General features: G+C 39.9%; 1 protein-coding gene across 3 annotated transcripts in view; it reads left to right on the top strand.

Annotated features, from left to right (window-relative positions):
- The first annotated feature begins 3,902 nt into the window (after positions 1–3,902).
- Positions 3,903–27,812, top strand: part of LOC6651232 (homeotic protein ultrabithorax) — a 91,201-nt gene continuing 67,291 nt past the window's right edge. The window contains exons 1-2 of one of the 3 annotated variants that reach the window (XM_015176925.3): positions 3,903–5,639; positions 14,677–14,727. In XM_015176925.3, coding sequence (XP_015032411.1) covers positions 4,865–5,639; positions 14,677–14,727 — 826 coding nt within the window. In that variant the 5' untranslated portion in view covers positions 3,903–4,864. The remainder of the gene's footprint in view (positions 5,640–14,676; positions 14,728–27,812) is intronic. The other 2 variants (XM_002072873.4, XM_015176922.3) reach the window with 2 other exon arrangements.

Below are 27,812 nucleotides of genomic sequence, written 5' to 3' on the forward strand. Positions count from 1 at the left end.
ATAGGGATGCCGCAGCATCGGCACTTAGGACAGACCAAGAGCAAAAACAAGAACAGGAGCAACAACCTCACCTCACCACCTCTCCTCGCCGACAAGAGCACGTCTACGTCCACGGCATCAACTCGTAACGTACCAAGTTTGAATATACTCGTAAGATTCCCGAGTATATTAGGTAGCAAAATTTTTACGAGCTCATTATGGCTCATTTCGGCGATTGTTGTGATCCTTTTATGCGCCTTCGAATGGCTTCAAATGGTTATGAGGCTATTTTGTCTGTCGTCCTCTGTTCTCCCGTCCATGTCCTCACCCTCACCCTCACCTTGGTCCCCCACATCTTTCCTCCCTTCAGCTTGATGATATTTAGTTTGCAGTTGCGACTGCGATTTTTACTTTTCGGTTGCTTTTTACGTTTCGTTTGGTTCTGGGTTTACTTTTTGCCTTGCCATCCGCCGTCTTGTCGCTCCTTGCCGGTTCCTTGGTACCTTGGTTGGCTGCTGATGTTGTTGCTCCTTCTGTTTGTTGTCGTTGTTGGTCGCATATTTGGAGAATGTCGCCGCGACTCCGATTTGCTTGTCTGTGTGTATATTTCCGTGTGTATGCGTGTGTGTGTGTGTGTGTGTGTGTGGACATCCGTGCGCTTTGTGCAAGTTTTTGTATCTTTTGGCTTGTTGTTGATTTTACAGACAGGCAATGCGAATGGCGACTGTGACTGAGGCGTCTCACTCTCTATATACATCTGTCTCTGGGAGTGGGGGACCACCCACTCGCACACATGTGAGGGGAAAGGAAAAGTAAATTTCTTCTTATAATAAGTTTATTTTGCAAACACTTGTGGCAAGCAACTTTGTTTGTTCGTTGTCGGTTTCGGGTTTAATCTACGAGCCGTTTGTGTGAATGTGGAAACTTTGACAAATATTTGCAAAAGTTTCGTGAATGGCGCTGTGAACTGCCAGCCCCCCGATCTATTTGCATTATGCATATGAATTTATTATCATCAATTATCAGTTGGTATTTACATTGACATTAATAACCCATTTTGAAGCATAAATGCTGCGATTTAAATATGAATAAATCGGTTAACCTCAAAGCCTTTAACTAGATTTATTTAACTTCTTAAAGAATATTTAAAGCAAATTGCTTTTGAAAATAATCTAACTGAACTTGTGTCTTTCGACATGAATTAACTAATCAATGATTTGTATTCTTCCTTACGACTGTCTGGGCTGAAAAAATAAAGCTGACCTTTTAAATGCTTTTTTTATAAATAAAATAAAAATTAAACTAAATAATCAGTATACTTAACCGATTTATAGGTCCATGATTTGTTATGGATTATCATTTGTTCCACAAATTTTTTTAAAAATAAGCGGACGTTGACGATACTATGCACAGTACGTTCAAGTGGAACCTACGACACCAGGATCAGGAAATTATAAAGGAAAGGAAATATACCAGGAAATTATAAAGTATATCAGTAAAAAAAGTTACCCTTATACCATGCATACCTAATAAAGGTATGAAAAAGTTTAAAGATTTTTACACTTATAAATTTTAATAAAATAAATATGAATGCCATGATGATCTTTGAAGATAACTTCTCTAAGTGGCCCAGTCCTAAAGGCAACTGAACCATAAACATATCCGGATTCAACGTTAGTTTATGGATGTAGTTATTGTCTAAACCGATAACCATGGTTGCCGGTGCTTGTAGAAAATAGTTAGGTTGATAACGTAAATACAAGTTATCATGTTTGTCGCGTTTTTGAAAGTTAGTGACATTTGATCAAACAAAACACTATTTACCTAATTAAGATTTTAAATAGAATTTTAGAAACTATAACATTTTGAACTTCATTATTGTTGAGAAATCATAAGCACTTGAACTCAGTTATTCTCATTAATATTCTTAACATCCCGTCAGCTAAGTACGAGATCCGAAGGAATGGCATTCGGCTTCTCTCCAGGCTAGAAACACACGATAATGCACCGTCTCTCACGTCATGCTTCATAATATTATTGTCCATTAAGGATAGATTGAAAATACCAATACAAAAAAATAAACAAAAATGTGATGTTGCAATAAAAAAATTATTAATTTTTCATTAGAACACTGTTTAACTGTATTTTAATTTTTTAGTTTTTATTAAATTTTATTTGAATTAAGACTTTAATTCGAACACTGGTTAATACTTCAATTGATTCAACTGATTCGCTTAAACTCGTAGCGTTTGGAACTCTATTTTAATTAAACACATTAACTAAGAAAACAGAGAAACTGTCAAACAATTAAATACATACGAATATGTGTGATTTTCATTCTATGTATTTAAGCTTAGTATATAAACACTAAATCAATCGAGGTCGTTATGGAATTGGATTGTTGTCGGAATCAGATTTCAAACCGACGAAAATTTGCTTTAGGGGTTACAGAATCTGATTTTTTAGCGTCTTTTAAGTCTGATGTTTAGTTTACTGCACAAAAATATTATATATTTTATAAAATATGCTTTTCGTGTCATTAGGATAGAATACAATAAATGTCCAAACAGAGCAACTTTTTTATTTTTATGATATATTTAGACGACAATAGATACTCATTTGAAACTGCAGTTTATTTTAGGATCGCAAGTATCACTCAATTATGTCATAGACATATACGACTAATGTATAGAAATAATCAGTATCGACTTTAATATGTACTCCTAATGTAACTTTAAATGATAAAATATGAAGAATTGAAATTTATATAAAGAAAATTATAATTCATGTTCTTGTAACCTCATTGGTGGTGTCTAAAATGGTTTAATAAACTCAAATTTGATATATTGTGAAATTTAATGATGAAACATTTCATGACAAATCATTATCATCTAGAAAAATAAACGAAATATATTAAGTTGCACTTGAGATGGCAAAAATGATTTAGTTTATTGTTGTATCAGCTCCTATACGTAATTGTGTGTAGAACTGATTTATTGAGAAGGAAACACCCCCACTTGCACTGCATAAACTAAACAAACTAGAATTCGTGACTCTCACGCCAAAATGAGGCGCAAAAGAACTGCACTGAATCTGAATCTGCAGGCGAGTCTCAAGTGAAGAGTGGTCGGTGGCAAGTCAAGGGGGCATAAGAAATGAATCTGTATCTGTATCTCTGCATGTGCAACGGCCGACTGGCGACTGGCAACACATTTGCCAGTTGCTGCTGTTGCCAAATTGAGTGCCATTTCGACTGAGTGTGCCGCTAGAGAAGTGCTCGCTCAGTTTCGCTCTGCTGTCGGCCTGGCCTATAAGAAAAATCAGCCCTCCTCCATGATGAATTTCCACGCTGAGATAGAGACCGTGGCAGAAGCCAAAGCAGCGAAGCAGAGCCAGAGCAGATTTTCCATGTGAACAAATGACGAATTCTCAACTCGAATGAACACAACAGAGAGAGAGAGTGAGGGATAGAGCGAGAGAGAGAGAGAGAGAGAGATGTAAAGACAGAGAAAAAGAGAGACACCCACCCTAATACACGGCTCTCAAACATGTTCGAGTTACTTTTTGAGTCATACAAAATGAACGCTTCGAGTTAATTTTCCACAGAGAGAGTGAATGAGAAACAGAGTTTGAGTGAGTGAATGAGAGAGAGAGAGAGAGAGAGAAAAGTCAGGCAAATGGTTCGAGTGGCCCTTATCAGTGGTGAGAGCAAAAAACTGACTGCTGCCTGACTCTATCTCATTCTGTTTCAGTTTTTTGGCTCATTCATTCGGTCGTTTTGGACTCTCTGTTTTGGCTGCTGCCTCATACCCTGCCTCCCTGCTGCTTCCCTATCGTATCGTATCGTATCGGGGGAGCTATACCAGCAGCAGCAGCAGCGGCAACAACGACAACCGACAAACGTTCAGTTTAGTTGAGGCTCAGTCAAAACACAACCAACGGCGATTTGCTGGCACCATTCGTTCGATGGCAACGGCTTGGATAACAGGCGCGCGCTTTGTTTTATTATCCACATTATCAGCGGCATTATTGTTATTGGCATTGTTCGCTTCAAGTTTGATGGCCCGGCCAGCACGCGAGTAATATTCGTGAATGTGAATGTGTCTTTTACTATTCAGAGTGGCCACTCTCTCTCTCGCTCTATCAGTCTCTAAAGTGAATATCCCACGCGGCTTATGCATATGCATCTATGTGCACTTGCAACTAAATCAGAATCGACAATTTTGATTTTTTTCGAAAATTGAATTTTTGAAAATATTTTTAGAGTCGAACAGTCTCACACAGTTTGTTGGCTAACGCGCGCTTGTCGCCATCGCTCGTCGGTCGTCGTTCGGTCAGCGGCTAACCAAACCCATAAAGCCATTTAAATAATAATAATAATAATAACAATAATAATAATAATAATTATAATAACAATCAAATAATCATTATCGTAAAGGCAATTGCCAGTTTACGGGCTTTTTGCTGATAGTTTAACCGAAATACAAAATCAAATGAGAACCGCCAACAAATGCGGGCAATGAATCAAGTCAAGACAAGTGGCTAGTGCAATTGGCAAACTAAACTTCAATTCTAAGTTAACCCGAAACCAAAATTCCCAAAACATAAAGTATACGAAACTATTGTGAGAAATAATTCAAATATATATGTACGTAGAAAGAAGAACTTTCTGGTGGAGTGTGCAATAAATAATACCAACTGCGACAGCAAAGTGAAGTGAAATGCAATACGAAATTGAATCGAGATAATTAATTACTAATAAGCGAACCCTAAGACTAGCAGAAATCCAAACCGATCCCAGTGAACTTAAGACTATCTACATCGATATCGATATCTACAGCTGCCACAAGCAGCAGCCGCCAAAATTCTCACCGCCAGCAGCAACATGAACTCATATTTCGAACAGGCCTCCGGCTTCTATGGCCATCCGCATCAAGCCACGGGCATGGCCATGGGCACGGGTGGCCATCACGATCAGACAGCCAGTGCAGCGGCGGCCGCCTACAGAGGATTCCCACTCTCGCTGGGCATGTCGCCGTATGCCAATCACCATCTGCAGCGCACGACACAAGACTCACCCTACGATGCGAGTATCACGGCCGCCTGCAATAAGATCTATGGCGACGGAGCCAGCGCCTACAAACAGGACTGCCTGAACATCAAGGCGGACTCCGTCAATGGCTACAAGGACATTTGGAACACGGGCGGCAACAATGGCGGTGGCGGCGGGGGCACAGGCGGCGGCGGTGGCGGGGGTGGTGCTGGTGGCAATGCCTCCAATGGCTCAAACGGCGGCAACACAGCCAACGGACAGAACAATGCAGCGGGCGGCATGCCCGTGCGCCCATCCGCCTGCACTCCAGATTCACGCGTCGGCTACTTGGACACATCGGGCGGCAGCCCGGTCAGCCATCGCGGCAGCAGTGCCGGTGGCAACGTCAGTGCCGGCGGCGTGGGCGGCGGCGGCGGTGGTGGCCAGAGTGGTGCCACCGGCGTGGGAGTCGGCTCCGGAGCGGGCACGGCCTGGAATGCCAATTGCACCATCTCGGGCGCTGCTGCGGCACAGACAGCGGCTGCCAGCAGTTTACACCAGGCCAGCAATCACACATTCTACCCCTGGATGGCTATCGCAGGTGAGTGTCCAGACGATCCAACCAAAAGTGAGTGTCCACTGAGTGCCAGTTCCTCATAACATACACTACATTAGATATCAAAAACAAACAAATCCAATATGACAATTAAATTGTCCATTGCTGTTGTTGTTGCTATTCTTGTTGTTGTCAATGATGTTGGTGGTGCTGTTGGTGGTGTGATTGCACATGTTTCTCCAGCTGTTCCGCCTGAATTGTCATCCACATAGACAAGTGGATGACACCTTGAACAAATAAAGACTTTAAACCGATGAGTCGCTATAAATTTAATTCAAACAAAGAAACGATTTAATTGTCATTAGAATCAGATTAAACTTATATTTTAAAGTCTTTGCAAAAGTTAATTATAACTCATAGTTTTCTTAGATCAAGTTGTTTGAAGTATATATATCATAAAAAAATCTATATTTCCATTCTGCATTATTAAATAACATCACACAAATCTTTTTGTGCAAAGTTCTCTTTATTTTAATTTTAGTTTCAAAAGAAAACAATTTGTTTGATTTAAAAATTGTTTTAAATTGATTTAAGAAAATAATAGACAATTAGATATTTACAGTGATTAAAATATTTAGTTTCTCAAAAATTTATGTTTAATGAAACAAAAAATTTGCAACAATTTAATTAATAATTTTCCATTTAATTCTGTAGAAAATTATATTTAAAAAACCAACAAATCAGTTTTTCCAGTGTTTTTACATTCCACAAGTTTTAGTATAAATGAAAATAAAATAGAAAATTTTTAAAAATAAAAATTTCATAATTCGTGGAATTTTCCCACTACCAGCACTTACGTTAACTTTTTTCAATTAAGCTAATTCTGAAAGCAACACCAACCAGTTGATCGTTCCAATCAATCATTTAGCAATATAGTTTATTAGTTTCCCCAGCAATTTAAGCGCTGCTCATTCGATTTAATCAGCCTGAGCATGAGCTTACCCACACTTAGTTTAAGGAAGACTCATGAGCACGGTCAGAACCACAGTAGCTCGTAGCAAGTTAACCCATTCTCATTCCAATTCCCACTCTTATTCCCTTCTTCCTCTCTCTGCCACTTTTGCCCTTGCACCTGCGGGATTCGCTTCGCTTCGCAACGTTCCTTTGCTTTTCTTTTCACTTCATTTTCTTTGCCTGGTCTGGTCTGTCGTCGGCGGCGGACTCACACACACCTTCCAGCACTCCAGCTCACTGGCTCATAATTTTCAACACTTTGTTTACTAATTTTTGTCACCTTTAGTTTTAATAATGCTCGGCAACACAGCGACGTTGTCAGTAATTGTTGCAGCAACCAAAGTGCGCTGCAATTTGTGCAACAAGAGAGCCCGAACCGGAGCCAGAGTCGAGCAAACGAGAATGCGAGACGTAAATTATGGCATGCGGCTGAAAGAGCTGAGAAAAAGGGCAAACGAAAAATCCTTTTCCAGGACACACACTGTGAGCGCGTCGGGCGGTTGAGCACAAGACTCGCTTATTACAGTTAACTACGCCATTATGTAATTATGTTTCAGTAGGTTCCAAAACTAAGTTTCAGCCCTTTCTTTAAGTGTGCGCTGCTTGAGCTGCTCGAGAAGTTCCAAAGAGTTTAGCGAAATCCGTATTACAATTTCATTCGAGACTCTCGCCTTGCCTTGCCTTGCCTTGCCTGACAATGTCAGAAAGTTGGTCAAAATTTATGATCGCCTTTATGTAGGTGGTCAGCGGGTCCAACATAAATTGCGCATTTTGCATTTTCAGTGAATGGCCAAAGGGTCCCCCCTCTCCACACATCTCTGACCGAGGGTGAAAATCAATCAAAATTTCACTGGGCTATCGGTAATTACAACTTTGGCACCCAACACTATCCCAAGGAGCTGGTTAAAAAACAATTAAAGTTGAACTAAATACAAGAGCGAGCAAGTTAGCCCTTGCCGGCGACAGGTTTCTGAAAATTGGCTCAGACCCTTGTGATCGACATTGGCCATATGCCTTTGTATGTAAGTTGCTTTTTATACGCACTCTGGCTCTGGCTGTGGCTCAATCGATTGACTCTGATATAACCAAGATGATCGTAATGAAAATTTATAAAACCTTTGCGAAAGTCATGTCCATATGATGAATTGTCCACGTCCATAGCCGAAAGTGTTATACAGGGTGCTCTTACTCAATGCTCGGCAGCATTATCTGATTGCTGTGAAATAAAAGTTTCCCATAACTAAAGCCAATTGGCAGATGTGTCTGATAGGATATTTACCTTTTCTTACCTGCAAATCTTAAGATGTTTGGTTTACCTTCATTCCAATCAGACCAAGATACGCTATACATCATACGATATTCAGCGTGGTGGGTTAGACAAAACGATATGTTGCCATACTAAGGGAAGGAAGTCACTATAGATCAAAGATATCAAATTGAAATTCTAAAGTTTGCTTTTCTGATTTATTTGCATAGCTTAAATTGTTATCTTTGCTTGTGAGAATAATTTTATTTTAAGCGCTCTTTGCTTTAAGCATTTGATTAGAGATCAAACAAATAAACACACAAAACAAAAACTCAAATCAAGTCATAAATAAATCGCCGCACACTTCCAGCGATCATCGATCATTTTCAGTAGAATAAAAGCAAAAAAAAAAAGAATTAATAAAACAAAAAATTCAATGGTTATCGTATCTAAACATGGTTTAAGATTTGAAAGCCTACTTCAACCAGGTTTGGGGTCTGGGGCTGGGACTGAATCTGGTATTGCTGTTGGTGTTGGCGTTGGTCTCCGTCTCCTTCTCCGTCTCCGTGTCGATCTCCATCTCCATTTCGGTCTCCCGGTTGAGGTTGATGTTGATATGTTGATATGTTTGTGTATGTGTGAATATGGTGGAGCATTAAATCATTGTCCTGAAGGCTTTTAAGTCATTATCGATAAATTTCAACATAAATTCGCAAATTTTGCTTTATTTGCCTCAGCCTGGGCCGTGGTTCGCCATGTGAGTCCGAGTTTAACTTTTTGACTCGACCAAGGGGTCCAAATTTGTTTTAACTAATTTTTCTGTTGGCTTGTTATATGCCACGAAGATCGAAATCACAAAAATCCAAAAGGAAGAGCAGTAAAGGAATATACACAGCAGAATCTTCTTCTTTTTTTGCCAAAAAATGACCTTGAGAATCTAGCAATTGACACGTTTTGTAACCATCATAATTCATATTTCTCATAAAAGAGAGACCGAATATCTTGCTGTGCCGAATTAACGGGGATCTCGATGTCCGTTAGCAGGTAAAAGGACAATTAGATGCAGTCCAATGGTCATTGTGGTTCGCACGTACAAAAGCCAAAGGCACGTTGAGCTAAAATCAAGGTTAATCTACGGGTTTCGTCATTATGTATATTTATGGATTATCATAAGTGCCTGGAAATGCCTGCATCTATGCAGGCATCTATGCATTTGTTGGTTGCTGCTGCTGCTTGGCATGTCATGCAACAGTTTTTGCAGCACATCGATTAATAGGCCACAAGTGCCTGCCCCACAACAAACAGGAGCGGAAAGAGCCAGCATTATCATAAATGGCAAGTGGCAATGCATAGAGGAAAACATTTCAACGCGCGCTTTTAATCATTTTTATTTTCTGCTCAAAAGCAAAATGCAAAATCAAAAACCAAAAACAAATCAGCGGATGCGGCCAAAAGCAGATGCGAATGGGAAACTTTACTCCCCTGTGCATCCCTTGATGATTGCCTTTTGGGCTATCGTTTGGCCTTTACTTTTTGCTGGTCTTCCCTTTTTAGTTGCTTTTTTTTGGGCAGCTTCTTGCATTTTTTAATGTATTTTTAAATAAGGAATTTAATAAGCACCTTGGCGGTCCTCAGTCCGTCCAACAACTGGCCCAGCTCCATGTTGGACGACGACAACACAAAGTGGCCCAGACACAAGGCCCAACAGACTGCAAGTTGGGGAGCACATTTTATATTTTTTTGGCTAACTACAATGGGCAAAATGTTCATATTATTGATGGAGTGCATTCCGTATTGAAGGTCACATTGTACCAGGAAAGTCTACTGTAAAGAGAAATTAAAATATATTTGAAGAAAGTTTTGGTTTGATGAATTGAAAATATATTTTCGTAAGTTTAAAAATAAATAAACTTTGGAAACATTCCTAAGCTAGTCTGAAACTTCATTAACATCTTAAATGGATTTTTAGTCAAACTATTCTGGAAATATAATCACATGACCATTTAAAACTAACAAATAAGTTCAATTTGATTTGTCAATATGGAAAACAGTTGATAAGACTATTAGTTCGATTTGAAATTAAAGGTAATACAAGCTCATTTTAACTCGTTCAATTCGAATGAGGACAGTACAAAAATGATTGATATTTTAGTTAATACGAGTATAAATATTTACCTAAATTAATGTTGAGGTTCTAGGTAACTTGGTTTGTCCTCTATAAACGATTTCATAAATTTACTTTATTTTCACAAATCCATATATTTTGGTAGATTTATCTTTAATAAATATATGCATAATAATGCATAATTAAATTAAATATGACATACAAAGATAATGTTTTGGATTCATATTTTATGTAAAATCTTAGGAAAAATAACATAGGACAAATTTGTAAGTAGTTTCCTTTTACTTTTCTTTTAACTTTAATCGTTAATTCAAATTTATTTGAGGCCTTCTAGGACTAAAGCTGAAATTTTGTTCTTTCGTTTCACAGTGCATCAGATTAGAATAAAAATTTGAAAATAGATAAATAAATTTAAATTTATACTCTAAAATTTCTTAATATTCCTCACTTGAATTCTGATTCCACTGTGCACAGTCTTTGTTGTTTGGCAGTTGCAAAATCATGTTTTAAGGTGTTTTTGATACCTAATAAAAACAACAACACGACCCTGCCACAACGCGCACACACACACACACACACAGCTCACTAACACACACACACGCACTGCAAACAAATACATGTTCAGAACGAAATGCAAGGAAAACGCGCCATACGAAAAAGGGGCAAGTTAAGTTGAGACTCAGAATGAGTGAGAGTTGGTGGAAGGGGAATCACAAGAGCAGAGCTAGGGGGGTAAACTATAGATGTAGTGGCCAGCGGTAACCTGGAGTCTCTGTCTCAGCTCTGGCTACGTCATAGCCGCTTCGATGATGACGACGACGACGCCGACGACGATGGCCAAGAGATGTTGGCGTCGTGGCCGCCGCTCGTCGTGTTTATTATAAAACAACAAATCATTCATTATAACCACTTGTGTGTATATATGAGAAAGTGGCGTAAACATGAAAAGAAGCACACATAGATACACACACACACACACACACAGATGAACAGTGGGGCAGAGCAAGAGTAGATTCAAACTGGAGCTCGATCTCGATTTTGGCCTCCGATTTGGATACGGCCATCATCTGTGTATTTCTGTGTGAGTGTGTGTGTTTTTTCTTATATTATGCATATTTGCGTATTATTTTGATTTTAATAATGATTTATTTATTATTAATAATTCATTGGTGGTGGGCTCTGGCCGGGATTGGTATTGGGACCGAACGGTGGGTGCTGATTGCGATCTGATCTCCGGCACCGGCTATTGCCCTGCTCCAAGTGCCAAAGCTACCCACGATCACGATCTCGATCACTGCGGTTGCTATTTGAGTTCCAGTTTAATATGTTTTTAGTTGGGGGAGAGAGAGGGGGCCCAAAACCCATCGCTCCATGAATGGGCCAACAGCAATCGGTGAGACCTGTGAGTGTGTTTGTGTGTGCTGTTTTTTTCCTCTTGTTTTTTTTTTTTTTGTTTGGTTGTAACACAAGTTGCGTTATTTTCTTCTCTTTTTGTATGCTAGAGTTGGTAGGAAACGCATATTATAATGAGTTTCAATTAAGATAAAAATCTTGAAAACTAAAGAGACATAGATTTATGGGTTCACAATTGTTCAGCGACTACCTTGAGGCTAGAGACTACCACAGGAACTAGACATAGTCATGGATTAGCCATGGCAGATGGTAACCAAATACATTTTGATACATTTTTCATGAGATTCCACAAAAACAACGAGCCAAAGATATTTTATTTTATAACCCATTTACAAGCAGTTGCCACTTCGTCCTATTTTCGTTGCATTTGATTGTTGGCTCTTCCTTTTGCAGTAGCCATCGCTGCCATATTTCTGTGATTTACGATGTCCTCTGCCAAAGTGGGTAACTGTTACGTTCGACTATATATACATATACCGGTTCCGAGTTGGAATCGATTTGCCTATACTACCTCTACGAAGACATAAACATTCGCCATAATTTATAGATTACTATTTTGATTTACTGTCGTCCATTGACCTATACGAGGGGGGTCAAGTCAGTATACTCTCAAATTCCAAGACGCCACCCCCCCACCGCTTGACTTTTGCCTCTTGCCACATTAATGTCAATTTAATGTTTCCCTAATGACTTCTTTGGTTGCAACTTGCCTTGTTGTAGTTCTTATCAGTTGTCGCTGCTGGTCAAACTTGTCGCATGGCTGGAAAGTGTTTATGCTAAATAGCTAACGAGTTTTCCCCAAACGAAAGTGAAGTGGCAACAACAGCAGCAGCAGTAGCAGCAGCAGCAGCCATGCAACATCAAATGCATATAAGTAAGTCATAAGAAAGAAGTAGAGATCTACAAGTTAAAGTTCTTATAGTTCCTTTTCCTCGTCTCATCAGAAGTGTAGACCAATTTAAGGTACCGATTAGTCGAGAATCTTGAATATATTGAGTCAGTGATGGAACTTTCAGGGCCATTGCTCCCATTGGTCCTCAGGTGAAGGTTGACAGGGACTTAGCAGACACTGGATTAATGATATTTGCTTTTGAAAGATAACCTTCTAGCTAGTATGAATCAATTTTTGATGCTGGTTGCTGGCTGCCGATTCTGCTGTTGCACTGCCATTCGCTTGGCGTCTATTTATTTGGGTCGGCAATTAAGATTTATATCAGCGCCTTTGATGGGGCAATAAAAGCAAAGACGTTGCAGCAGCCAAAGTGCAAACAAATGAAGCGAATCAGTCTAGTTTCGAGACTCTCTCTCTCTTTCTATCTCTCTCAAGCTGAGAGACCAATGCCTGGGCTCATTTATGCGGCAACGAGTTGCCTGGCAACTAATCTGAAGCGTGCGCCGCTTTAGAGAGTCATAAAAATCATTTTAATGACCGCCTCCACCTCGACGCACATCAAATAAGAGGGCCAAAAGGTGTGAAAACGCACCCGGAACCCACTTGGCCACCCAGAGCAACGGGTTCTTCGTCTCCTGGCTGGCAGGGCAGATGGCAGTTGTCGATGGGGTGAGACAGAGTCTGGGTACCAGACCGCAAACTAAATGTTTAATTTTTATAAGGCGCGTCGCATGTAAACACTTTCAGTTCCTTACACCACCAGAGAGACACAGAGAGAGAGAGACACAGAGAGAGAGAGAGGGAGATAGAAGAGCTCTGCGATGATCTCGACGACCAGCCATTTGTTTGAATTTGTCTAAAGTGGCTGCTGCTGCTGCCATCGTGTTCCGTTTTTCAGTTTCTCCCTGCTCGTTCTTTGCTATTTGTACAACTTTCATAATTTTGTTGCTGCTGCAAAATAAAAAACATTAAAAATGAAACGAAACAAAAGAAAAACGGCAAACCAACAAAAGAAAAAACTCTACGTTTGTCACTTTTTGTACCCTGTAATCGTGTGGGCTAAAAAGGGTTATACCGCTTCTTAGTTTAGCAAGAAATGAATTGAAGTAAAGTCACTTGAAGGAAACCATGGGAGCCATTGGCATTCTACCCTATTCTACCCTGATCTGAGGTGAAGACCTTAGCCCAATTTCTTCCACATACAAATCCAATGTTTGAGTATTTTAGGAAATTCGAAGCAAATAGATTCAAGTAGATTCCCAGATGACAGCAAAATATTCCTGCAAAAAAGATAATGAATTTAGTACTAGTACAATTGACATCAAGGGGTTATAGGGTATCCGCTAGTCAAATCATTTAATTGGAGTTTTTTCGTTTATTTTAGTTGGCGCCCATTTTTCCCCCCCACCTCTTGATGTTACATTTTTTTTCTCAACCATCTGCATAGTTGTTTTTCTTTTCTTTTTTCTTTTTAATTTAATATTTTCTTTGTTGTTTCTTTTTGTCTGTCTATGGGTGTGTATGGGTGTGTGTGTTGGTGTGTGCGAACGCTCTTCTACTGGAAATTACGTTTACTCAGGCGCCAGGCGCGCATATTTAAATACACACGTGTTTTATCGCTGCCATTAAATCATATTTTTATACTTTTACCTTTTTGTTGTTGTTCTTTTTGCTGTTTTGTTGTTGTTGTGTTTTTTTTTTTTTTTGTGTGTTACTTTTATTTTGGTGTTTCTGCTGCAAGCTGGTGACGCCCCCCACCCACGCCCCCCGCTTGGTATGCTGAAGGAGCGTTGGCATTTTGATTGTTTACATTTTGCACTTTCACGGCATAAACAAACAAATGGCGCTAAAATATTGTGAAAACGAGACAAAGACCAAGCCAGTTAGAGACACAAACACAGAGAAAACGTCCACTTGGGTGGGAGATACATTTGGGGCTACTTGGTTGCCAGAAATTAGGATTAGTTAGTTGGCTTAGAGTGTTTAAGCAAAACCTCGTTGACTGACTACACAAAAAATGAAAGATTACCACCCCATAACGGCAACGATTTGCATAATCCTCGTACGAGATTCATTTTCAAAAGGGGAATGACAAATTGTTGTAAAGTTTTTTTGAATACCCAATAAAATTGCTAAGAAACTTGTGAGGAATTGGTGAATATATCAAAGTCAAAACTATATAATAGTTTTATGGATAAATAAAGTCTGATTAGGTAAACTTGCATCAAAGCAAACAACAACAGCAACAACAATAATAAAATCAATTGAATTATTATTTACCTACACACATTAAAGAACCTATATTCCCACATTATGATTTCCCTCTGTCCCCCTCTTCGCATGCAGAGCATATTAAAAACATGTTTTTGAAACAAATTTTAACGTTTTTCTTTACTCTCTTTTTCCATTGCATTTTCAGGTAAGATAAGATCTGATTTAACACAATACGGCGGCATATCAACAGACATGGGTAAGAAAAATTTCCACTTTTATTTTTATTTATTTATTTATATTTGCGAAACAAAGGAACTTAAAGTAACCAGCGAGTAGGCTCCATTCTTCTACTACTAACACTTAGTATGATTTGGTCAGTTATTAATTAGAAGTGGTGTTGGGTTTAAGTTTACTTTAGCATACATTAAGGCGTTGTGGCACAGAAGCAAGAAGAAATGGAAAATGATTTACATTTTGTGGGCGTGTGGAAATGATTGATACAATGTCCCATGGTTAGAAGCCTGCGATTAGCCTGCAACTAGACTGATGCACGCAAGTGTGGCAATTAATATTAACTAAGGCAATTCGATTCGCTTAGCAAACGCAGTTGGCCAGCCCCACACGCACACAAGACTCCCGACTAACTGAAAAAGGAAGAAAGAGAAAGACAGAGAGTCTGACTATCGGTATTTGTTTTCTACTGCTGATCGAGCTGGCTTTCTGTATACACTTCCTCACTACTCTCTGTGTATTGGAAAAGTCGCAATACGTTCATTACATCTACAGGATCTGGTTAAGGTGTGTGATAGTAGTTGGAAGCGTGTAGTAAATTCGGTACATCAAAGTAAAGATTTAATTTTATTCGTTATTTAGTAGCTGTGGCTTGCCTTTGGCATACAAACATCAAAGCCCGAAGCGATTTAAAGGCGTTTATTTCAGCATGTTGTTTGGGACCTTTTGATGCGAGGTTATCAATCAGCGTCCGCCTTGAATCTCCTTCCGTCCCTCTCCTCCTCCCACTTGAGGATCGATCAGCAGAGTCAAGCAGCTACTTCTTAAAATCCAATTACACACGCAAAGAAACAGAGAGAGGGAGAGGGAGCAAGAGCGAGACAAGGGGGGACTCTGCTGTTCGCTCTGGAGCTCGTTGTGGGGCACTCAAATTACATACATTGCGGGCAATGCATTGAGGCGCAAAATTGCAGACATTGCTAGGGTCGGAGCTGCCACCCAGAGACTGTGGCCGATGCCTGCTTATTATTTATATACAATTGATAATCTTGTGCAAATCGGTAGCAAAATATTGGCACAGGCTCAACAAGTGGGCAAACGATGCCGAAATACTGTGGCAAGGAGCTCCGCGAGTGGCAACCGGCTTCAACTGCGGCTCGCTGCGGCGATCTGCCTTTTGGGTGGGCATCACTTTTGGCACTTGGGCAATTAAGTGCACGTAGATAAGATAGATGAGAGTTGGCTGACGTTGCTGATAAGCCCTCATGCCAAGTAGGTGCTACTGCGGAGAGCTTCTACTTTTCGGATTGAGATTAGAATTAGCTGCTGCTTGGTTGATGATAGTTTCATCCTCTCCAGTCGTGTTGATGGTAGGCGGCACCTAAGTGCTTTTCCGCCAAGCAATGTAATCTAAAGATTTTGCTTCAAGTCTTACAAAAATTAGTTTAATCAATCAGTAACATTTTAGTTATACACATTTTTCTTCATCAATCGCTTTGTGTTCGGTTAGCAATAAATAATCAAATATTATGCAATGTTTCTAATAAATAATCAAATACGTCATTATTTTCATTAACATTGCCATAAAGCATGCACAAATTTTCATTATTTTAGGACTCAAATAAACAATTGACCTGGACAAATAATTTATAATTTTTATAGGAATTTCTTGTTTATTATACAAAATGTGTGCATTAAATTTATTTCAATACTTGATGAAAGGCTTTCAATTTATAGCATTTCTAGAATGTTTTCATATAATTTGGCGTTTATGCTTTCAACCTGCTTTATCACTTCTTGCTGTTGTTTATACTTTGTCCTTTGGTTCTTGAACAACACTTCTGAAATGGTATAGAACACAGATTGCTAAACTATCTGAAGCCCTTGCATCAGCCAATGAAATGGCCATGTCATACATTGCTGACATTGAATGTGACACTTTGTCCGCGCCCTGCGCGCAGTTCGCGAGAAGTGAGAGAAAGAGATAATTAAATTGCTGGCTAAATAGAATTAAATGTCGTGTTTGCATTTCAAAATCCAAAACGTGCCATCGTGTTGGACTGCGACCATGCAAAACGCAACCCAGAGATGGAATGGGGGAGGGAAAAAAATGTCAATTTGGACAAGTTTTTGATAATTGCAGGTTCCGTGGGCTACTGTGCTGGATTCTACCCTACTGATACAGCTACTGCTGTATGCTGCATGTTGCTCATTGCTCGTTGCACGTAGCACGTACTTGGTGGTGGCCATTGCCATGTTGCATGTTGCAGTTAATAATTATTGAAATGTGCGGTCGCCAGGAATTGTGCTCCTTGTGCTTCCTGCGTGGCTTCCGTCAACAGCAGCACCAGCAGCAGCAGCAGCAACTACACCAACGGCAGCAACATCGTTCGCAGTCGGCAATGTTGCATGCTTCGTTACCTTTCTGCCTCGTTTTCTGTTGTCGCTGTACAAAAGGCTAACAATGCTTGCATTTTCCCACCTTTTTCATATAACTTTTGTGTTGGTTTTTTTTTTGTTTTGTTTCTGTGTTTTATTTTGTTTTTTTTTTCGTCTTGTCTTGGCTGTTGCCACTGGCAGGGTAAACAAGTCGACCACTTGGCCAACTCGTTACTCCAAACAACTGCGTCCCTACCCAAACGTCTCCCACCCTCTCCACCCATCCAAGCACACTCATTCTATCTCTCTTGCACACCCTCCTCTCCTCTGCCACACACACACATATGTCGATGTCGAACTTGTTACCACTTTGGACGCACGGGTCCGGCCTCTGAACGGACGCCGTCGGCTTGCCCCTGTAATAAATTCATATTCAAATTGTTAATTGAATATTATTTGTTAAATTTGCAAGCATTAAATGTAAATGTCAGGACGGGACAAGTGGCTGGGCAAATGTGACGGAGGCGTGCCAATTGTATATATGTGTGTGTGGGTAGAAGAAGGGGTCGATCAATTCTTTTGCATAATTTTCCAATTTACAGTTTACCTTCTTTTATGGATTTTCCATAATTTTCTTTTCAATTAAATTCATGAGAGGATTAACAATTACAACATGTAAACTGTTCAAGGAGGTCATTACCCTACTCTGGAAGTTGGTCAGTGGTCCATTTTTTTCCCACAAGAGTAAATGTATCACAAATGTAATAAAACATTAAACAAATATGCTAAATTCAATGGAGAGAATACATTGACTCGATTTTCGTTGGTCGTTGGTCTATGTCGTTGTCCTAGGCGGCCGTTGTCCTTGTCATATCCTTGCTGGTGTTGCTGTTGTGCAATTTCCATAATTCATATTCATACAGAGAACAAAAAAAAGAACAGAAAAAGAAAGAATTGGCCAGACAAACAAACGACAGCACCTGCAATACGGACAAATGTCTGTCTGACCCAAAAAAAAAGGAAAAAGCGCAACAACAGCGACAGGAAACAAGCTAAAATAAAATGGCAAAAAACAACAACCAAGAAGAATTTGCAAAAGTGTAAATGCGACCAAAGTGCAAAAATTTCACATATGCCACGGCAACGATAAGGGCAGACGAAAAATTGGGTGCGATGGGGCAGGGCAGGAAAGGAGATGCGGCACGCTTCTACATAAATTATAACGATTCTCAGCTCAAAGCCAGACTTTGGCCATTGATTGAATGGGATTCGAACTGCAAGTAAATTAATTCCACATAGAGTCAAGGCCAGTTTATGTCTGACAAGTAAATCGTCATCATCGTCATCACCAGCCTATCAGCATTCACATCATCCTCATCATCATCGTAAAACTGGGGAAAAGTATCTGTGAGATACACACAAACACAATCGCAACGCAACGTGCCACAATTTGATTTTACACACTTCGAAATTATTAACTGGGGAGCATTTTGTAGTTCGGCAAGTGTACGTAAGTGTGTTGTTCAGTCCTCGGACTCGGACTCGGACTGAAACAGCAGTTCATAAAATGTCACACGGCACTTTCGTTTTTACCGTTGGCATTCACACAGCACAGCATGTGTGTGTGTGTGTGTATGTGGATAGATCTAGGCATGTGGGGAGGCTGACCATCAGAGAATGTGGGCAGGATAAAGAAGAAGGTGGAAGGAGTTGGTAATGGACATTTGAGTCTGGACCTTAGGGTTTGTCTCTAGGCAAAATGGGGGGGGAATAGGAAAGTTGGACCAGAAGGTTTCAATTAATGAATTAGTAATTTTGGCTTCATTGCTGCAATGAACATTAACACTTGGAACATTTATGAAGAGCACAAAATGAAGGGAAAGTTACCAGGACACACACACACACACACACACACTCTTCACAATTGCTGGAATTAAATATAGATTTTTCACATAATAGTTAAACATGGATATTAAGCCACATCTTTAGACTTGTCTTCAAGCGAGTAAGTTTAGAATAAGTTTATGTAAGTTTTCAGTTTGATATTAACTTAAACTTAACTTAATTTAAACCATTCATTGCTTAGTGTTCTATCTACACTTCTAATATGTGTTCTTTTATCTAAACAAACATCAAACTCTGTCATTCTGTTCCATTAACTGACAGTGGCAATTTTCATTTCAAATTGCACAATTCCATCACATTTGAGGTAACTCTGAATCACTGATGATTCGGTAATTATATGTAAGAACTGACCAACTGATGGGTCATTTGGACAACGTATGATGACCGCCTCCATGTGTCTTCTCTAGTAGAACATGCATTTTGTTGCATTTGTTTGCGTCTGTTAATGAATGGTCTTGGTGCTGCAAATTGTTTGCTAAGAGCTTGCAGGCAGCAATCGCAGCCACAACACAGAGACTCGGAGACACACCTCCTCCAATCGGAAAAGTCAAAAACAATTGTAACCCAGAGACATTTGTTTTATGCACAACCGACAACCGACAACTGGCAATTGTGACATTTAAAGCCACTTAGACTGAGGGGTATTCCTGGGTAATACACACGTAATTGCATATGCCGGTAATCCACTGAGAGTCATCGAAAGAGACTCATCCAACTCGGCAAGTTCACTTATCACAATGAAATCAAACAGCGCGGAATTTACATGGGTTCCTTCATCGGCTTCTGCCTTGTATCTTGTATCTTTTGCGTATCTTTTACGTATTTTTTTTTTTGGCGTTCGATTTTTGCTTTTGGCCCGCACGATGCTGTAGGTATGCAATTAGTCAATTAATTTGAAAATTTATTAACCGCCAAAAAGCAATTTGCTCCAGATCAAAATGTTTACACACACACACACACACACACAACACAGTGAGCACATCGCGAAATGCCGGCGGTAAACTGATTCTGTTCCCTGACCAATACTCAAAACGGATGTATATTAGAGATCGGAGGCTCGATTCCGTTCGACGTTCAGATGGCAAATGAAGCGACTGTCTAGGGAAAAGGTTGCAAAAACTTTCAGCAAATCGTTTGAAACTTGTATGAATTCATATAAAACTTGCCCCGAAAGATATGAAAAAACACTCACACATAGAGACACTCATTCACTCACTCGCAGAACGGTGTGAGGGGGGAGCAGAATGTTGTTGAATATAGTGCGGATTATTTATGGGTTCAAAACCAGCTAACCGAAAGCCAAGAGCAACGGAAGTGCGTGCGGCAGTTTGTGCATTGTTGTTTTGCGGCTGTTCTCCGGTGGTGTATCTTAAAGATACGAATCGCAGCTACCGCTGGCCGCTGATTTTCTAGGTCAATTTGTTTGTTGGGAGCAAAAAAAAACACACACACACACAGAAAATAAACGGAAAAACGGAAAAATATAAATAAATGACTTTTGTGCATGTCCCCGACTGGTTGCCGTCGGCTTGACTTTACCTTAAGCTTTAGCTCATAAATTTTCGTCTCAAAAATGTTTCCAAAATAGTTTTCAAGCCGCTGCCACGTGCTCTCTCTTTCTCTTTTTATCTCAACTCCCCTCTCAGTCTATCTCTCTCTTTTCCTTTTTCATGTTTCTTATTGTTGTGTCTCTTGGATTTTTTGGTGTATGATTAATAACGTACCAAAAACCTGCTTTTGGCGGCCATCATGATCATGGCAATCAGCTGTTTAGCCACTCGGTATATGTAGATACATACGTCATCACAGCGCAATGTCTGCCACAGAAATGAAATGGCATTTTTGTGTGTAGGTGCAGTCATCGAAGAGAGTCAATCTGTCAGACAATTTGCATTTGTCTGTGTGTAGACCCATTTTGAAATGTTTCTGCATTTCGTCCACCAACAAAAACAAAAACGAAACAAAAAAACATACAGGTATTCAGAATCGCATCGTCACCTGATCATCGCACAGGTATGCGCGCGCTCTCTCAACGATCTCTCTCTTTCACACACTCACTCTCTCGTTTAAGACTCTCTCTCACATTTGGAGGTGATCGATCATCTTTTCGCTCAGCCGGTTTTCACCTTTACCTCTGCTTAGTGTTAATTTATTGTGCGCTCTCCCTCTCTCAGCAGTGGAATGAATCTCACCTTTATTCGAATTGGAATTTAGTTTGACCGTATACGATATTCAGCAACTATAATGGAATTTATAGCTAGAAATGAAGATGGTTTAAATTGGAGAATATTCAATTTGAAGAAATCAAACACAGTTCTTAGTTGGAATCTTGAGATTCTAATTGATTTGGGTTTTAGTTCTGTAGCCATTAGCTTTTGCCAGACAATATAATAGTTAAAATATACAGTAATCCCCTTTAATTCTTTGCATTGATCCTTATTTGTTAAAGAGACCCAAAAAATTATTACTTTATTTTAAGCAAAGCATTAAATGAGACTTTTTTATATCCTTCAGTTCAAAAATAAAAAAAGTGTTCCCAAGCTCTCCGTAGTCGAAAAAAAAAAATCAAATTTCTTATCCATATTGATAATAATCTCATAAAAACGTTAACTAATTTTTCGTAACAATCTAAATTTAAAAATTTTTCTTAATTTCGATTATTTATGAATCAGAATGAGTGAAATTTTAACAATCTGTTTCATTAAGTTCTTTCTAGATCAAGAGTTGGTTTAATATTGTTTATTACTTGGTATGTAAGAACTACTTCTTCCAAGAATGTTTCATCCAAAACACTTTCTGCCTGTCGATTTCCATGAATTAAATGGAAGACCCACCACCGTGTAATCACCATTGATAATCTATTAACGAGTGGCCATAAAAATTATGCAACCTTCCACTGGTGCAACAAGAAAATGGTGCCCACATAAGAGGGACTTACCCGAACAACAACAACAACAGCAACTCACCAACAGCAACTGAGAACCAATGCCATTTCCTTTGTCACCCAGGGGCAATAAATCTTGAGCATATTAACATGGACGTGCGATGAAAGTGCTAGCCAAATATGTCATTGTCAGTTGGCTCTTTGAGAGTCTGGCCAAAGGGATAGGGGCTGAGGCATGGGAGAGTTGGGGAGACATTGCCGCCTTTGCGGCTGCTGCATGTGAATGTATTGACACCTGAGCAACCCAAACAGTGCCCTCTGGCGCCCAGGTCTGAGAGTAGAAATGGTTCAGATGAAGTGTAAGAAAAAGAAAGTGGAACTCTCTCATATCAGAGTAACGTTAGAACAGGTACATTAGATGGTGATGGAGTAGGGTGTGTGAGGGAGAGAAGGAATTGCGGTTAGAATGCTTTCCAATGAAATTGTCCAGCCATAAATCACTGAACTGAACCTGATAACTGGTCAAAGTCGAAGGCATTTTCGAGCTGGAGTTTATCTCTGAGTTGAGTGTGCATTTGAATTGGTTGCAAGCATTTTTTATTTAACAAAATTTTACTGTATACATACGTCACAAACATACAAAACATGACCAAAATTTTTGGGCGTGAACGCGACACACACACACACTTGCTTGGTGAAAGAGTAAGTGTGAGTGTGAGTGCGAGTGTGAGTGAGAGCAACAACAACATGGCTCAAAAGGCAACATCGTCGTAGTCGTCGTCAGTCCGTCCATCCGTCGTGACAGCGCACATAAATCTCTGTAACATGACACTTTTGGCAATGGAAATAAAATATGGCATACAGCGCAGCAAAATGTCGCAGCAACCAAACCAAACAGTCTAACAACAACAACAATTATTTTTTTTGGCACTGTCTCCACTTTGTAGCCGTATGCGACCCACTGTGCCATGCGACACTCACACTGGACAAAAATTCGCGTCTTTTCGGTTGCCCAGTTGTAGCCGGGTGCCTCCTCGCAAATGCGTTCAGCTAATTACAAATGAAATTACAATGGTCAGCAGCAGCAGCAGCAGACTCACTACCTTCCACTGTTGCCAACGTGTGTGTCACTTGCCGCTGTCATTTTCGTTTCGTTTTCATATGTCACTTGGTGCGCCTGCGCACGAGCTCCTTCTTCCTGCATTCGAAGAGTCTATAATAAAGCAAAACGGCTGCGATCCGAAGCTTGTGGTGCTGCTGCCGCTGCTGGCTCTGTCAGATTTTGTGAGTGTCACTTGGTTTTGGCCTGGCTTTTGTTGCGGACCTAAAAAAAAACTTGGATCTTGGGTGTTATCTACCCTGTTGACGGTACGAACGATGACTACGACGACGACGACGACCGTCTTCAGTTGCATCTTGGGATTGTGCCTCTCCTTCCTGCCAGCTTGTCTCTCCATCTCTCTGTATGTCTGTCTGTCTGTCTGTCTGTTACTGTGACTGGGAGTTTGCATTCCTCGCACATATAAGCACGCAAAATCTTCGCGTCTGGGTATAAAACTGTTAACTAACTCAATTTTGTAGCTGTCAGTTGGTTGCCTCTTTTTGTTGCTCGTTTCTGGAGCGGCTTACAGATGTTGTCGTTGCATGTTCCTCGTTCTGTCTGTCTGCAAAGTTCAGCATGGGTTAATGAGTTGTTGTTGTTGTTGTTGTTGTTGTTATTGCTGCTCCCTCTCCCCCGGCCTTCCACTTACACATGTCACAACAAATTGTTAACCGTTTCGATGTGGGAGCCTCGCAAACAAATAACTTGACCTTCATATTGAAATCATTTGCACGAGGCGTGAACATAAAAAAAAAATACGGCCAGAAGATCGTTGATTAATTGGGAATGATCAGTAGAATTCCAAAAGGTTTCCCCCATAGATAAATGTATCTCTAGAGCAACTTCTAGCTCGTCCCTCTACACAGGAAAACGGACTCACGGATGCACGCGCCTGTCTGTCACGCAAATGTCACTTAACATTTCAAGCGCCGTGTACGTTAAACAATTTCATAACTTTATTAAGTCCAAACACTAGTCAGCATTGACTAGCAAGAGCTGGACAAGTCCAAGAAGCAGTTGGCATTCTAAACACGTAGCCTTTACCAAATGGTCAGTAGGTGGTTCGTTCGGCGCCAACTAGAACTAAGTAATATGTTTAAAAGTTGACAACTCAAACACAGAATGTTTTGCGATTAAGATAATACAAATATCAGTGTCAACTTGTTAAGCAAAGAGTTTAAGAATAATCTACACACTATATCTGCTTAGTTTTTAGACCCAGAAAAAACTGTACCTTCCTCTTCCAATTTAGAATGCAATGTGCCTGTTTTTTATTCCTATGTCATTTGGCCAAAAACTGCTGCCAACAATTGCAGCACTCACCTGGGAGTAAAGTGTGTGAGTATTTATGTATATATGTATGCATATCTGTGTAGTAAGCAAACAAAACTTGGGGCAATAAATTTGAAACGGATCACATAAATCACATTCAAGTGAAGCTTAACACGCGCACCCAAGCAGAATAGGAGAAACTCTCAAACACACACAGAGACAAAGGGAATAAATGTATTTGTGGCTGGATATTCAAGTATAATATGCTTAGCATTAATTATTTACTTCTTAAAGAGCTAATCACAGGTAAACATTACGTTTTAGCTGTAGTGAAACTTTAGCAATTGCCAAATTAACTAAACGTTTTGAGTAAAATAATTGCAAATTGGCAACAAATTCACAGATCATAAAGTTAATGGAACAGCAGAAAACAACAAACAAAATAGAAGCAGTCCCCTCAAATCGAGGAGAGTGTGTGAGGGGGGCAGGCAGGGGGTTAAATTGTAAGCACAGACTTTCCCCAAAAACAAGTCGAAAACGAGCATCGTTTTATTTTAAGAACTTTGGCATTTGAACTTGACATTTAGCACACGGTTCGGAGACTTCTTTGAAAACAATTGCAGGCCAAATACAATGACAAACACACACACACACCGAAACACACACCACAATGCACTTTTGGCATTCCTCGAGTGGGAATGGAATGGCAGGGAATGCCAGCACACACCCAAACAAACCAACAGAGAGACAGAAACAACAATGTCAGAGGATTCTGATTCCAAAAAGTGGAATGAAACAGTTGCACAAGCGAATGAGTGAGATGGAGATAAACAGAGCAGTGCCTGAGTATGTCTGTGTGTGTGTGTGCAATCCTCCCTCTGTTGAGCTCGCTTTAGGGGTAAGGACGAGGGTGAGTCCTTTTCAGACAGTCGGCCATTGTAGCAGCAGCAGCAGCAGAAGCACCTGTCGGCCATGCGGCACATTGTTGTCGCGTGTTTGCCCTCCAGATTTTGCACCATTAACAATATGGTTCGGTTGCCCGGTCTCGTTTCCGTTTTCCATTGCGGTTGCACGTATTCGCCTTTATTGAGAAGGAACCGAGCCACACAAATGCCATGGACATGGACATCTTCCGCCCATTGCCCCCTAGGATGTGCCCTCAGAGTGGGCGAGTTAATGCATCGCCGTTGATTTGCTTATAAATTAACCCATTGGCAAATGAAAATATTGTCTGTTAATTGATCAATGTGTATGCAGAGAGAGTGCAATTGTTGTTGCATTGTTGTATAATGTGTGTGTGTGTGTTGGGGGTGTGTGTGTGTGTGTGTACACTGCAGCTAAAATTTAATTAGATTCGCTATTTGTATGCGTATGCAGCAAATGCGTTTAGTTAGTTGGGGTCTATCATGGCTGCAGGGCAAATGTATGTAGTTGTAGTTGTAGGGATTCCAAACCCACACCAAAACAAACGTACACATACATATGCACACACACAATGCAAGTTTATGTTGTACGTGCAAATTTATTGTTATTGAAATACAATTGCAAAATTAACTGTCAAAGTGTGCGACCCATCGTCATCAAATGTATTCCTAGCATACCAATTCCTTTTGCCATATGTTTCATTAGATTTGGTCAATGTATTTGTGTGCGTGCGTAAGTGTGTGTGTGGGTGGAATACAGGTTAAAGTTGAAGCAAGAGTTCATTAAACAAATGCTGCATATTTATATCGAAAGTGTTCTAAAATTTCACATTATTAAAATATGAAAATATATTCATTTAGTTTAAATTTCGAAAAATACTTTAAATAAAGTATTACTTAAATTTAAATTATGTCAACTTATGTCAAAAATAATCTATTCTCTATACTCCTTTTAGTGCTCACAAAAAACTAAAAAAATTTCCACTTTTCCATAGGTATCAAAAAATAAACATAAAAATCTTCAACAATACAAATACAAAAGTCTTAAGAGTTATGCTCATAAATCTTAAATATTGTTTAACAATAAAATTATAAACAAAAATAATCCTATAATTAGATTCTGTCTGCAGTTGTTAAAGTGCGTTGTGGGGTTTGTGTAAAAAATATTATATAAAATAGGAACAATTTAGTCTAATTGTAAGCTAAATTTGCACTTTATTCATAGGCCAATGCCTTAGCAGTCTTTGGTTTAAATTTGTGTGTGTGTGTGAGTGTGTGTGTGTGTGTAAAGATGTTTTCACCGCTAAACGAGCTTTGCATATTTACTGTGTACTAGCAACAGACATTTTACGATATATTGAGAATTATTTGCAATATATTTTTGCGAAGGGAGGCAACAGCAGCAGCAGCAGCAGTAACAAGGACGACAAATGTACCAGCAGCAACATCTAGCAACAGCAGCAACAATAACAACAACAACAACAACAACAATAGCAATAACAAATGCAGTTCACTGTAAATGCAGGCAGAAAGCTTCTAATTCCAGCTCTGAAACCATAAGTCTTTGTCGCATTGTACACACACACATACAAACACAAAAGGAGGGAGAGAGAGAGAGAGCTATGCATAGGGATACTCGATGTGTCAGCAACTGCTGTTCGATTACTGGCAGGACCAAGGCCCCGGAATGTGTCCTGAATGTGTCTATGGCCCGAGAGTCAAAGTCTAATAACTTTACTTTCGATACACAAGTTTCGCATATAAATTCGAAACTTATTTTTCTGTTTCCAAAGATTTTGTTTAATTTACGTAAATTTGCATAAGATACAATTGTGTGTTTCTCCCTTCAACCTCTCCCTCGCACGGTCTCTCACACTCACATAGTCCCTATTTATGCCACAGCCAAAGTCGAAGCCCTTGCAGTCTGTAAATTTGTGCGAAAATTGAGCCAAAGTTCAGAGGCAACAACAGCAAGAAAATTGGAGGGAAAAAGAAGAAAAGAGAAGAAAATTTTTTTTCTTTTTCCATGGCGAACTAAATTTGAATTCAGTTCAAATTGAAAGTTTCGAAACGCACCCAAAAACCATCGCCCACCGATGTCTCGCCTCCTTTGAACAACCACCACCTAACACACACACACACATACACATACACACACACTCTCGCACAACAGATATTTATGCCTTTTCGAATGCAGCTCAGCTTTAATTTAAATGGATTTCTCTGCTGGCAAACTCTGGCAGACATATGGCAGCATTTGCAATTTCCAGTTGGATGCCAGTATATGTAGGAGTAAAGGGTAAGAGCGGGTGGAGTGGATCAGAGCATGGAGAGCATTGGGGGATGGACACCCTGCCTGCCTGACTGCCTGGGCGACTGTGACTGTGCGACTACTGACTGTTGAGGATTGATTGTGCTTGTTGATATTTTGTCAAATAACGCAAATAAATACACAATTACACACTCAAGTGAATTCGACGGGGGTTGGTGGGAGGACGGAAGGAAGAAATGGCCATCGGGATCGGAGGTTATGGGGTTAACTCGGCATCGAATTGGTCTGCTCGGTTGTCTTTCCCCGTCCACCTATCTTTCTCTCTCTGACTCTCTGCCTCTGTGTTATCCTTGTTTAAAGGATTTTCATTTGT

Source organism: Drosophila willistoni, chromosome 3R (genome assembly GCF_018902025.1).
Source record: "Drosophila willistoni isolate 14030-0811.24 chromosome 3R, UCI_dwil_1.1, whole genome shotgun sequence".
Taxonomy (NCBI): domain Eukaryota; kingdom Metazoa; phylum Arthropoda; class Insecta; order Diptera; family Drosophilidae; genus Drosophila; species Drosophila willistoni.